Genomic DNA, 15083 nt, shown 5'->3' with positions numbered 1-15083 from the left:
GATATCATTTCAAACGGACTATACTCATCAAAACGTAAGATTAACTAGTCTCGAGGAGATCGATGCTAATATATGGCTTTGAATTGATGGAAAATTTTTGAACTGATTTTTTATTAAATCGGCCATCCGTATAAGATTCCCTGTCACGCGATGATGGATGGCCGCTCGCCGATCAAAACACCACCCCTTCGTACGAATATTAATATTTAATGTTAAACGAGAGAGCAAACCGTTTGCTTCTGCGTATGAAACGAAATCTCGGGGCGTTAGGAAACAACAACGTTTATGATAAAATGTATGACGTGACAATATTTCCCGGGTGTATCTCTAACCCCGCAGCCGATGATGACGAAATGAAAAAAATCGGAATCAAATAATGTACGAGGCGTGATGGAATTTTCTGCGCATAGCACGCGCTCAAAAACAACAACGTTATCCTGCGACGCGATTTTTGTTCGCCGTAATTCAGATGAAATCGGAATGCGGTTGCTTTATACGCGCGAATAAGATCGCCGGCTACGCCGCGCGCGGATCGAGAAGGGGGCGAGAGTGAGGAGATTCCGGCGCGCGCTGAGAAAATGCTATCATCTTTCTATTTGTCGCGATTTCTTGCTCGGTTGGATTTTCCAATTTGCGCTCGCCGGAGATGAATCTGACTGATGGACACATATCCATATGTGGCGCGCACAATTTTCCCGCTATCTATTCCATATTTGCTTATGTCTGATTACTCTGTAGCCGTTCCAGTAGCCGCGGCACGCAAGAAATTGCGAAGAAAAGTAGCGACGTTCGCAAATATAAGTAATATATGCGGCCGCGGTCGCGTATACACGGCTGATATCACAAGAAGATGGTTATGGTTGTAATACAAATCAGGGACGGATCTAGGCCAAGTTTCGAAAGGGCAAAGTTCACGGGGACGAAAAGGGCACTTTCAGAAGGGAATTTAGAAGTCATATATATATATATATATATATATATATATATATATATATATATATATATATATATATATATATATATATATATATATATATATATATATATATATATATATATCTATTCACGTACTGGGTAATAGTTACCAAGTGTTTAGAAAATCGGCTATTTATTTACAGAAACTTTAATTGAAATCATTATATAGTACGAAATACAAATCTAGTGTATTAACATAGATAGTCGTCGATAAATATTGGATCAGCGATTTTAGCTGTTGTTTTTTTTTAATAAGTGCTAGCCAAAAAGGGCTATATGTATAGGGGCCGGATCCAGGGGGATTTATGAGACTTGAACAAGGTCCTCAAATTTGTTTTTGAGTGTCCTTTTTCATTTTGTCACCTGGTGCCTGTCAGTGCGGGAGTACAATTTACATTGCCTAAACGTCAAAGTGCCCTATTCGAAATTAGCCCCTCAGTCCGGGAGTATACCTTTACCGAACATCAAAGTGCCCTTTTTGAGATGTGACGAATCCTTCGAAACTGGCCTCTTGATCCGCCACCGCCAATATCGTTAGTTATACTAACTTCGGGAACAAGTTCATCGCCATCGCGATTATCGGCTATTATCATTTTCATTACTACAGTAATTCATATCAATTAGACGCTTCTCACACTTCATTGGAGGATGTTTATTTTATTAGTGTATTGTTTCGAATATTGTACGTTATACTAGCGCACCATTTTTATTATTAGAACGTCGTAATTATTATTGCCGTAATACAAACAGCAACGATGATTTGACGACGACAACAACGACGGGTAGATTTGATAATCGGTGTGATTGTTTGATTTCTACGTTGACCGTTTATTTGTTTATTTATCCCCCAGGGTTGGGGTCTGCGTTCGGGCCCGTTTACGGGTCGGCGACCCGGTCCCTTCGTTCACAGTCCGGACAAAATGACCGGGGGCTGTTAGGCCTCAGTGGCACCACTACTACACGCACTTCTGGTAAGATATGATCATCGTCCCTTAAAGATTTTCTTTTCTAAATTTTATTTTTATACGCAAATTCTTTGGTTGTTTTTTTTTCGAATCTTTATTTCGATTTGACTTTCCATTTGGATTTTTTATCGTATTCGGTTCGGGGTCACCTCTCAGCATTTTCGTCACTTTTTTATTTTTATCGATTTTATTTTCTGATACACTCACTCTTGTATCATTCGTTCGTTCGACATATCCTCCAATGGTGGTTTGGAAGAGAACTCTGATCTTATATTCGTTCATATCGTTTATGTTTGACAAGACTTCTGCTTGTGGAAATTGTCTCTATTTTATCTGAATTTACATATAATATATATATATATATTCATACATATAATCATTAATAATGTTTTGCTGTGCTTGTACCTATGTAGTAGCTGTGCTTAACCCATCACTGTCAACGGAATTCTTTTTCAATGTTTGTTATTTTTTCGATCGAAACCAAACAAATCTCTAACTATAATATCGTAACGCAAGAATAACGTCTCTAAACGAGTTCGGGAGCGAACCTTGGGCTACCAGGGATGTAATTGGAACAAGTAACCCACTCGCCTATCCTCAAACATTTCGTGTTTCGAGCAACACATACCCCAGACTTTGATGATGATGATGATGATGATGATGATGATTATGATGATGATGATGTTGATGATGATGATGTACCTGTGGTTGCATGTCTTGGTTTTTTCTGCACGGCACACAATGGCTGCTTCGTAGAGCTTATAGTTACAATATGAACGCTTACATGAAATTTTACGCGTGCATGTTTATTTTACAAAACCTCTATCGAACTAGCAATTCCACCTCTCCACTCCTCCAACATAATTATTAGTCAATGTTTTCATTCAGTGTGTTATTGTTTTCCATATCAATTCGTCTTTCCCTATTATTACCTCAAAAAGCTCCTCTCCCTCTCAGATAGATAGATTGATAGATTGATATATTTTTCGGCCAGAACGATATGTTCTCTCTATCCGGCTCTAGCTCGTGGTGGTGTAGATTAGATACTGTATATCGTATGAATAGATTTACATCCTATCAATCAACGCGCGTTAATATAGAAAATTAGAAAGCTCGTGTAGAGATAGTCTCTCGTAATCCATTGACGCCCTGTGTGCAGTGTAAGACAGCCAAGTCAGGCAACCAGGGAAGCCATCGTAACAGTGTCCAATGATTGGCAAATTTGCGTGTCCCTCGTAGGCATGATCAGTCTTCCCCGGCTATTATTTTTTTCGTCGCAATCACAGGACGCGGGTCCGGGATTGCCGACGGCGATGGTAACGAGCACAGCTACGACGATGTCATGTTCTAACCGACATGCTATATGTGGGTTTTTTTCCTAGCGATTTTTCTAATTGGCATGTTCATTTGTGTATACTCTACTAGGCTTCCCTGGTTATACTGGCTTCATCCCTTCGACACCAGGTGCAACGACTGGTGACCGAACAAATCAGGTGGCCTCTCAGGGCTACCTGACGGCCGAATACCTCGCCGGCAACCCAGCCGCGGCGGCGGCGGCCGCAGCGGCTGCCCTCGGAACGCATAATTTCGGCGCAGCTACGAGAAGTGAACCCTCGACTCTGGCAACCTTAGGCCAAGCCTTGCAAACGCGCACAGGTATATTATAAGTCATATTCCCGTATAGAATTCTCACCTCATTTCTCCTTATTATGATGAACAGGAAAAAAAAAAAAAAAGAAATGGCCAACTTCGCTGATGACCTAAATAGGCACAGATCGGGCTCGAGTCAAATTTGGTCCGTGCCTAATTAGAGAGCAGAGCGCGTTTATACGCGAACCACTCACTCGATACTAAATGCTCAAGCAAAGCAAAGTGGGTACCATTTTACGCCACTAGTTGCAATTCGAATGCAATTATTTGCCTCGTGCTAAAATTTGGCTCGGGCTCTCGGGCCCATTTGAACTTTCTATTCGGTAATGGGTTCGTTCGGGACGAGAAACGCCATAGTCAGAGCAATCACGACTAATGGTACTCAACGTATGCAAATACGGAACTTACTTCCAGTTACCGGTAGATTTAAATCGTACTTTTCCGTTTTCTAAATCAATGATCTAGCTTCCGTACTTTTTCCTGTCTTGGCGTGGACTTCAGCGTGATATAACTATACGCTGAATTACGCGTCATAGTTATGGTTATTCGACATTTTTCTATCGTCGTCCATTTAATTACGATCGCATTGGAGATTCGCCATTAGACTCATTGACTTGTATACTCACGTGGTGCACACTCTGAATGCCGACTGATATGGCTTTTCTCTCATGCGCTTGTAATCGAGTTTTTTTTCCCGTCTCGTCAATAGCGCCCGCACCTTCTCTTGCAACTGGATAATGAGTTGCGTGTGTGTAGGAATGAAACTGACATAATGCGCTATAACTCTAGATAAATGCTATCCCTCTCCCTCCCTCTCTCACTGGCTATGGCTTCCTCTCTTAGTAATTAGTTCGATAAAGAGCTGTAGAACACCTCGCGCGGTGGCCGCCCGCCGCCGTCTACCTGAAAAGTAAAAAAGAAATCGTCGCGAGATATTTTTTGGCGACGACATTTTCCGAAATTCACAACGATTTCGATATAATCTGCACTGCTGGGAGGTGGAACTAAAATTCTAAATTTTTCGATTTTGTCTCTCGATGTTCTCTTATTTAAACTCTTGTATATATCTATCTAGTATATTGTTTAGTAGTAATAGATACATACATATATCGAAGTTATCTTCGATATGATTCGAGCTTTTAGTTTAAAAAAAAAAGAAACGCGTTAACGGCTTTTGAGTCGACCGATATATAAGACAACGACGATACCTGGCTTTAGAAAGCGCGCTCTCTATCTCTCTCAGGTCGTCTTTTCTGACTTATCGCCGATTGGTATTTTGTGCATTAAAATCACCGTTCTCTATTTTACAGCAGTGATCAACAACTTCCCCCAAGGCTATGGCCCTCCTACCTCTCCAGCTAATAGCCGAGGGTTCGCCGCGGCGACGAGCCCGGGCTCCATGGATATACCATATAATACGAACGAGAGTTTAAACTTTGTACAGGCCACAAGTCCGCAGCCCTCAGGGTTTAGTCATAATCTCACTGTAAGTATCGAGAATCGAGCAATCGCCGATAATCTTTTGATTAAATCTATATTAGAATAATTCGCTAAAAATTTTATACATAAAAAAATATATATATATATTCATATATTAAATTTTGGTTATCATACACTGCGCACTATAATAAAAAAATTAAGGCCTCATAATAATCCCTTTGTCTTGTGTGTGTGTGTTTTTGTGTCCTAAAATAATGCTTGTGTCCGTTGCGTTTATCTATGTCGCCGTACTCGATGAATTTCAACTTGCTGTGGTATTTTTTGTTTAATCGGTAACGGAGCATAGATAGACGACGTGTAAATTTTCACGACAGATTCTCGTGTGTCGTTACTACTACGTATCCTATGCAATCAACTCTTCATCGAGAAACAGCCAGTTTCGGTACAAACCGCCCCCCTACCGCCTTCTATATTAAAGTTGAGGTGAATCTAACCTGGAAGTGAACTGCTGCCCCATCTAATGTTGCATGCTCTTCCGTCGCAAGTGTTGCTTTTTAGTTCCATGTGATATTTGGTGCCTGGTTGTCATGTATACATTTATTTAATATGCGTTTGATGAAAATACCTAGTTTGTAGGTATATGTAGACTAAGAGACCATAAACATATGTATATATATATATATATATATATATATATATATATGTATCTTGTATGAAAAATGTGCTGTATCCCGGTTTCCTTTATACTCTTTACATTGTCAGCATTCTTGCGAGGCATATCGTGCACATCCACATATTAAATGCGGGAAGCTTTGATCGCGATTTGTGTACATATTCCGTTTAGAGATTTATGAAAAAATGTTAAGTTCTTTCCCGACTGGTTTTGTATACATTCGGTTCCCAAAAAATTTCAAATTTCGTGCCGATCCTGATCTGCCAGCCAAAAAATTTCATTCCATCTTGACCTTCCATTAGCCTGGTTTTCATGATTGGGTGAGAAAGGAAAAGAGATCGGAAATTTATACATTGCTTGTCCTTATTCTTATTTGGAATTTTGAAAGGCTAGTAAACCAAGGCATGAAATATCGGTTTGAGGTTTGATTTAACAGTTTAGAACATCTCCAATGTCGGGCGGCGTAGTGGTACCTTGATTTTGGATTCTTATCACATTGCCAAGCGACCCTACATCAAATTGACGGGCCAATGTCGATCAACCTAATCCCTTAAGTCACTTTTTACCGAAAGAAGAAAATGAAGAGTTGGTTGCATCACCTTGCTTAATACCTATTTGAGAAACAATGCATAGATTTACGAAATTGTACAAACAAATTCAAGTCCATGGTAGCTCCTAGTAAAACTAGACCAGAAAATAGACTTCATGTATAATGAAAGTCTATTTTTGGAAAAAATTCTGAAACCAGTGATCTGATTTAACCAAGGGTGGATCCAGAAGCCATTCCGATGGACACTAAGATGTCCGAAATGGCAATAGTAGGTGTACCCCACACTGAAATGCCCCGATAACCTTTGTTGACATGATGAAACAGGGCACTCAAAAAGAATTTGATGCACTCAAGTACAAGCCTAAAAAGTCCCCTGGATCCACCCCTGATAACTGTCCAAAAATTCCGACGGATCTACTTCAAAAATCTTCTGCATTGTTTCTCCGTGTTGCATTTTTTGCTGGCGAAAAATCTTACGTGGTAAGATGGAATTTCGTCATCGAAATGATATAAATCGCGTCCGTCAATACAAACGAACGTCATCTTTCTCGAATAAGGCATTTAAAGGTTATCTCGTGCCCACACCTGAGTATTGGGCAAATGTCAAGACGCGACGTCGAAATTAATATTCATGACGACTGGTGGTACAGGCGTCGTCGCCTAGCAACAACCAATCAGATCGGTATTGTTAGTATATGGATACCGGGGAAATTGGCGCTATTATAAAACGCCACTTTTTATCTGGTTATCTTGCCAATCAGTGACTAGTTATTACGCGAGAATCGAACCGCTCTTTCGGCGAGGAAATTATTATTGATTAGCGACGCGCGGAAATTAAAGTACTAAGTTCATTCAATAACTGTATGATTAGAACCGCCGGTTGGTGAATTAGTGACATACGAAGGTTTTATTCCGAGATTTTCTATTCCGGGCGTGGAGAAAATTGCTTTAAAACCAGCAGGGGGTCCGCGGTAAAACGTACCTTCTATGCCTTGCTCGAGAACGGTTTTGTGTTATATACATACGAAAAATTATTCAAAAACAGAAAACGTGTCCTTGAGCCAGTAGTTTATTCAACTATCTTAGTTGTAGATTGCATATATATTTCATAATTTCTGTTAAAACGCAGTATTCCTGAAGATGGCTATTGGAATCATTGGCGATAAACTAGATGACCTAGAGAATTATAACTAGAAGCTGATATGTCCATGTTAGAATATAGTCGAAACATTGTATAAACTACTAGCTCAAGGAAGCATTTTCGGACTTGAAATTATTTTTTCGTTATCATTTCGGGATTCTCTACGTATTATCGTCTCAAAACATCTTTTCAATTGTTACAAACGTACGTATGTGAGAGTGTGTGTGTAATTCGGGTGAAATTTTTTTTTCGAAATTGCGAACGTTTCAAAAATATTCGACCCTATTCCAATCGTCGACTTATTCACATTCAAATATTTGAGGACCGAAGACGACTTTCAAAAATGGGGTCGATGGAATTTGAAGAGCAGTTGCCTGCCGCGCAATAATAATATTTTGCCGAAAATATTATCGACTCTCGCGATGAAATCCGAATCGATCACTGTCACTTTTCGGTACGTCGTATCGAAGATGGATTAATTTCGCCGAAGAGCGATTCTTCATTTCGATTCATCAAGAAATTTTCGTAAAGACTTGATCAATTAACCCTACTACGTGGTCCTATAGTGTATAAAACAATGCAATGGTACCATATTAGCTCATAATATATGTTTATATATGTACTATATATATATAGTTTAGATATAGATGCTAGGTAGACTTCGGTGCTAGATGTAATATATTTAGTTATTATAAGCATCTTCTATTGTTGCAGCAATATCAATTACTGAAATGGTAACGAGGACCTCGAAATCCGATTTTTGCAGGGGCAATCACATCCAAAAGGTTTGCAAGCCTTATACGATAAATTCCATATACTAGTTTAGTTAGTACGTTACGTAATTATAGATAGATAGATAGATTTGTAGGCTGCTCTCTTCACATTTCATCGCATCATCTGACGACGTTCCTCTTTCGTTTCACGAAAAAAGGTCATCATCCTGCCTCGTAGCTTGTCAGTCCAATCGGAATCGCAGTCGAATCTCGATTATCTGCAAACACGCCTCGGTTGTCCACTAGCATTTCAAATTCCTTGCGTTATTTAACCCTTTCAGTGCGTGTACATCGCATTGTGGCGTATACATTGGTGATGGACTTTGCTAGTACATCGCAATGTGGTGTATTGATGTTTTTAAGTCATAAGTCCTATCTCTATTGAAAGATGGCTGCACCTTTGAAACATTGTGAAATATTACTAATTCACAATACACCGCACCGCAGTTTAGACACACTGCGGTGTATTGATGTGTTTAGTAATAAGTCCTTATCTTTATTGAAAGATGGCAGCACCTGTCAAACATAGTAAAATATTACCTATTTACAATACACTGCACCGCAGAGTAGACACTGCAGTGTATTCATGTGTTAAGTTATAAGTCCTAATCTCTATCGAAAGATGGTAGCACCTGTCATACATGGTGAAATATTACTAAGAATACACCGCACCGCAGTGTAGAGGCACTAAAGCGGTATGCCTGTTATTCAACCTTCTGGGGTCGATATTTCAAAAATTTTCAAATTATCTCCAGCACTTATTAGTGAGTCAGCACTGAAAGGGTTAAGAGTTGTCGATGAATGTTCATCTATCCATCGACCTCAATTAGAACACTCTCTTCCAAATTGACAGTCATCGCGGATAGAATTAAGATTTCGAAAAACCGCGCCGGCCGTTAAGTCGAATCGTTCCATTATCGCAGAGGCCATGCTTCGACGAACAATCAGATATGGCTGAACGACGTGGGCGCGCGCGGGCGTGTATGCACTCGCGACGCCAGTGGAAATTTTATTAATCCAACTCGTCTGATTTCGAATCACGACGCGCGAGACGAAAAACGATGGCGTTTTATTGAATTTCCATTTGTTTCGAGATGATAAAACTGACTTGGATGTCATTTTCGAAAAACGAACGACTCCCGTAGTCGATAGCCGGAATCGATTTCACGTCTTCTGGTAATTCAAACTCTTTTTTACCGCCATGGTTCGATGACTTTTTTCGGAACTTCAGCCCAGGACCTTGTTAGCGACCTCGTTTGCGCCGGTGTCTGTCTCCGTTTCACTTTGTACTCAAGGCAAGATGATGATGACGATGATGATGATTTCCTTTTCATGTCGCCGTTTCGTAATTAGCCGAGGGACCGTTTCCAAAAATGAAAATTCAATCAGATTTCGAGATTAATGCGCGCATAGCACACTGGAGTAATTTCGACAAAATATATCAATCTTTCTGCCATGATATATCGCCGAACGAAATTTCCCATTTGGGGATTACCGAGAGATTAACTTCAATCGGTTTGTTACTAAATGAATGATACAGATTTTTGTTAATGGTCTCAACGCCGTTCGCATTTCTCCGATTGATCCGCGCGTGTTTGTGCGTGTGTGTATGCGTTAGTATGTGTGCGATATTTTTCATACGCGTTATCTAATCGTGCTTAAAAGGTATATGATATACTAAAATAGAAAAATACTAGAGACAGATCTTGCCATTTTCGCCTCTCGTTTTCGCGAGAGAAGAGCTTCGCTTTTGACATTTGCACTGATCCCATGCTTTCCCATGTCCCCCTGCAGGGCGCCTTGATACAAAGTGGCTTCCACTGAACTGGATTGTAAAAAACGAGGTATTCAATCTTTTTTTTCTTACTATAATACAACTTCTACTATTACTACTTCTACAACCACCGGCGAAATATAGGAGAGATTGTTAATTGTACGATGTATTCATACGTTTAGTTTCGTAGAAAAAAACATTTAGAGTCGCTTTTCCTAGTAGAGAATATTTGAGTGATTGTAGAACAGGCCGTGGCACAAACAAATCCCTGCATCTACTACTACCTACTACTACTACTACCTATTACTACTACCTACTACTACTACTACTACTACTACTACTACTACTACTATTACTACTACTACTACTACTACTACTACTACTACTACTACTACTACTACTACTACTACTACTTCTAATTTTTCTTGATGTTTTTTGTATTTTCTTTTTTTTGTTTCCTCTTGTTGTTGTTATTGTTATTATTTCGCTTTGATGACTTTAGAAGCATGGCGTTTCGTGTTAAATGCTGCGTTCACTCTAACTGGCGTCTTGGTCATAGCGAGCCCAAATTCTGCTACTATATTTTTTGGCGACGTATTCTAGCAATGCATATTTCAGGGATAAATATTCATGCCAAATACATATTTTTGGATATTACATAGTCTGGAAATGTGTATTCTGGCAATACATATCCTGGCCATGTACATCTTTGCAATACTTATCCCCAGAAAATGTTCATTCTAGTGATAAATACCCCTTGCATTTGGTATTTTGACGATACACATTAAGCCTTTCAGTGCTGACTTATTAATACCCGAAAGTGCTGGAGAATTTTGATGATCCGAGCCCAGTGCGTTGAATAACGGGCACAATGCTTTAGTGCATCTACTCTACGGCGCAGCGTATCGTCAGTTACTAATATACCACTATGTTTGAAAGGTGCTGCCATCTTTCAATAGAGATAACTAATTACTTATAACATCAATACACTGCAATGCATTGTACTAGCAAGGTCCATCCCTGATTTGTACACGGCACTGCGGTGTAGACACACTGAAATGGTTAAAGCAATGTGAACCTTTGGAATACATTCTGGTGAAGTATATTCTGGCAATGCAGATGAGAAATTCAAAGTCTGAATGTTAGTGTGAACATAAGCCACGATTACACAAGCGTTTTTGGCCCGGAACAACTATTAAACTCGGATGCCAATTGAGTCCATGCCTGTTTGGCCTGGGCCTCATTTGGCCGAGCCAAAAATGTCGGGCCAGGCCCGAGCCAAAGTTTAGCATGGGTCAAATTTTTGGCGTGTGAATTGCTACAGGTTTCAGAAGTGATTCGCTTCGCTTTGTTACAGCATTGATTAGTATCGAATGAGTGGTTTATATGTGAACCGTTCTCTTATTAGGCAGGGGCCGAATTTGATCCGCGCCGATCTGGCCGGGGCCAAATCGTCTCTGTGTGATCGCGGCTATAGCGCCGGTATGCTTGCATTTAGTTTGAGAATTGGTTGTGCAGATGAGTGTACGTATCAGGTGACCAGTATACTGTGACTAGTAACTAGTCTCCTAGTCCTCGACTCCCAGATGGCGATAGCGTGCGGCGGGTGAAAATCCAAAATCTATTAGATAATCTCTAGCGGCGTGTAGCGACGATACCTGTCCATCCCTGAATTCCGATAATCTATACCGATCGAAGTTCCACTGCGGGTTATTCATTCCTTTCATCATCATCATCATCATCGCCGTAGCTACTGTTCAGTTATGATCATTCATCCGCTCATATTTCATATATAAACCCCACCACATTTACTTAGGTTGTAGTATATATATATATATATATATATATATATATATATATATATATATATATATATATATACCAGTATTAAATTTGCGGTATGTACATGTACTCCATGCTGTATAAAGACATAGCAAGTATAAAAGCTATCAATTTGCCTGATTGATTTCGTTAAATTTTGATAAGTTGATTCGGAAAGATTTGGAATATTTGCATACGCATTAGAAACGTATCTGAAATTTCATATTTTGCGAGTCGAATTGGTTCTTAAAAATGTTGAAAATTATATCAATTTATGAAGTATATTTCCAATCGAATCTCGAGTTTTTCTGAAACGTTATTTGCTAATTTGATATGCTTTGATGAGTCGTGCTAATGTCATGTTTTTTTTTGTTGCTATTTTCAGGCTGGAATGGGTGGATCTAGCCAAGGAGGGTACTTACGCAACTTCTGAGCCACGGACACATTTCAACTGATAATGGTTTATAAAAAAAAAAACTAAGGAGATAATGATCTCTCCAGCAGTATGGTGGAGGGTGTCTCTTCTTGACTGTATGAATGGCGAATTATTATTATTATGATTATTATTATGATTATTATATACATTGACTCATGAAAAATATATATATATATATATATATATATATATATATATATATATATATATATATATATATATATGTATGTATGTGATGAAAACAAAAAATATATATACATATATGAATAATATATATTATTATGTACATATACACTGTACATACATATTGTTGGTGTACGGTGTATACACATATTATGCATATATTCTCTATACAGGGCGATAATGTCTGACCAGTTTTTTTTTGTACATTTTTTTTCCGCGCGGTCATGGTTCAGTATTTCATAGCGACGATTTTCTGTTTTCGTCCGTTCCATTCGTTCGTATTTCTCGTGCAAAAAAAACCCAAAATGACGATATCGGTTTACGTCGAAATCGTGGCGAAAATGGCGTTTAACGTTTATGAATTCGTTCGCATACTGATATGTCTTGCGAATCGAGAAGGTCGACATCCCGAGCGCGGCTCGACGAATCGAGTGAACTCGCGGACGCGGTTGAGGTGACGGTTTTTCTTTCCTTTCTAAACGAATGGCTGACTTGTTCGTCATTAAACGGAAAATACTTTGATATCGTCGCGTAGTTTTAGCGCGGACGCAAGAAAATTCACACGAACAATCGAAAGCGGCATTGGTAATCATCATCTTGCGGCCGCCGAGTAGTAGTAATTATGATCACGATCAACCAATTATGCCTAGTAATTTATCAGTTAATTAATTAACTAATTAGTAATAAATGTAAATTGATGAAGCGTAGACTTTTTAGACGAAATAACTGTAATTCTCCTGCCTCAAGTCATATTTTGTTGATATTTTTTATTATTGTACTTTTTTTTGTTGAAAAAGAAATGAAAAATTATGACGGTAATTAATTTATGGATTTCTATTTGTTAAGATATCACTTTCCGCGACATGCTATTAATGATTATTATTATTATTACTATCATTATTGATGTAACTGTACGAAACCCTGGTTGCATTTTGATTGTAACCATTAGTGTTGATTTCCGTAGTGTAAATTAGGTAATTAAATTATATTCTAGTTGAATTAAGATAGGAGGAGAAAATCTGAAAGCTCAGACTATCAACCTTGTATATTCGGTCCAACGGTCACAAAAAATAGCGGCATTCATCGACTCCCCGACTCCCAACTACGGTTTCTTCCGAAAACGGAGAGGGGGCGCGATTTCTTTTTCTCGACGCGGAATTTTTTATTTACGAAACACGCGTGTTATTAGCTTAATGAGTCAGTAAAAATGACGATTTATTAATAGATATATGATTGCGAATGTTGATGTGGTTCATTATTGATAATTCAGTGTGTTGGACAAGTGGTTATATACTGATAATATGTATCGTTGGTTAATCTTCATCCATGACAACCGTTTTTTTCTGATTTATGATTTTAAAAAAAAGGAAACAATGATAACGAATAATGATAGTGTATACTGCGAAAAACGACGCTTTTTGTACAAAATCGAAAAAAAATCGACCCTGTCTCAAGCATATCCATGCATGTATATGCATCATTATATATTGATATTACTATTATCATTATTATTATTATTATTATTATTATTATTATATACATAATTACATATGCTGATGTGCTATAAGCTTTATTTCTTGTCAATGTACAGTCAGCCATATTTCTCCTCAAACTGTTGGAGTGTGTATTCGTAATATTAACATTTTATATATATATATATATATATATATATATATATATATATATATATATATATATATATATATATATATATATAAAATGAGATGAATTGAAAGCAATATCTTGTATCGGGACTATTTACGACGGTTCCCTTTCTATCATAAACCAATCATAATATACAATACTATTGTAACGATGATATATTTTGTGTATAGCATTCGGAGGGGCGTCTGTGGGATTTTTTGTTAATGGACGAAGTGTCCAGTGTTCTATCTCTTCGATTTCGATGCGATGCGCGTCAACGCGCACGTGTGTTCAAGGCGCGCGCTTCATCGGCTGAAGAGCGTGTCCTTCAATCCTAAACGCAGTCGAGAGCCACGAGCCGCGATCACATGATCATTTTGTCCCGAACCAAATTCAGCGCCGAACAACCAACCATACGGGTGCCAAGTGGGCCAAATTTTGGCACGGGTTAAGTTATTGCTTTTAAAAAAACAACTGGTTGCGGAAGTGACTCACTTCGCTTTGTTTATGCATTGTTTAGTATCGAATGAGTGGTCTACGTGTGATCGCGTGCTCTAATTAGACGCGGGCCAAAATTTGACTGGGCGCCGAATCATCTCCGCGTGATAGCGCGCGCCGGAACATGTTTACATCGAACATCGCGAAGAAGCTCATACACAAAGACGTTTTGTTTTTTAACGCGAGGTTTTATCACTCGGACGGAAAATCTATATACGTTAATAATAATCATCGAGACCAGATTTTATGCTTCTGTTGACGATATACTTTACGATCATGCTCTCTCTATCTCTAACTATCTATCTCTGTCTGTCTTTATCCTTTCTTTCACTCACGAAGCGTCGCCAGACACACAACAACGAATGAACATATATTTCTCTCGTCAAACGCGCGTTTTCGTACAGGGGCGGGACGGGGATGATCGAACTATTATTATTATTATTATTATTATTATTATGTACTTATAGCTTAAACTTGTGTGTGTAAAAAATATACATGTTTTAAAATTTTAACCTGTGTTGGTATACTGATGTTGTTGGACTCTATTTCATGTCTTATAT

At 38.6% G+C, this 15083-nt stretch overlaps 1 protein-coding gene across 5 annotated transcripts in view; it reads left to right on the top strand.

Annotated features, from left to right (window-relative positions):
• LOC141899575 (RNA-binding protein Musashi homolog Rbp6-like) overlaps positions 1 to 12315 on the top strand; it is a 112997-nt gene extending 100682 nt beyond the window's left edge. For 2 of the 5 annotated variants that reach the window (XM_074785955.1, XM_074785952.1), the window contains 3 exons: positions 1827 to 1946; positions 4901 to 5076; positions 12148 to 12315. In XM_074785955.1, coding sequence (XP_074642056.1) covers positions 1827 to 1946; positions 4901 to 5076; positions 12148 to 12195 — 344 coding nt within the window. In that variant the 3' untranslated portion in view covers positions 12196 to 12315. Of the gene's footprint in view, positions 1 to 1826; positions 1947 to 4900; positions 5077 to 8108; positions 8180 to 9961; positions 10012 to 12147 lie in introns of all 5 variants that reach the window. The other 3 variants (XM_074785954.1, XM_074785953.1, XM_074785956.1) reach the window with 3 other exon arrangements.
• Positions 12316 to 15083: the final 2768 nt, after the last annotated feature.

Source organism: Tubulanus polymorphus, chromosome 2 (genome assembly GCF_964204645.1).
Source record: "Tubulanus polymorphus chromosome 2, tnTubPoly1.2, whole genome shotgun sequence".
NCBI classification, from domain to species: domain Eukaryota; kingdom Metazoa; phylum Nemertea; class Palaeonemertea; order Tubulaniformes; family Tubulanidae; genus Tubulanus; species Tubulanus polymorphus.
The sequence above is the reverse complement of the archived record's forward strand: the minus strand, read 5'-3'. Positions and strand labels throughout refer to the sequence as shown.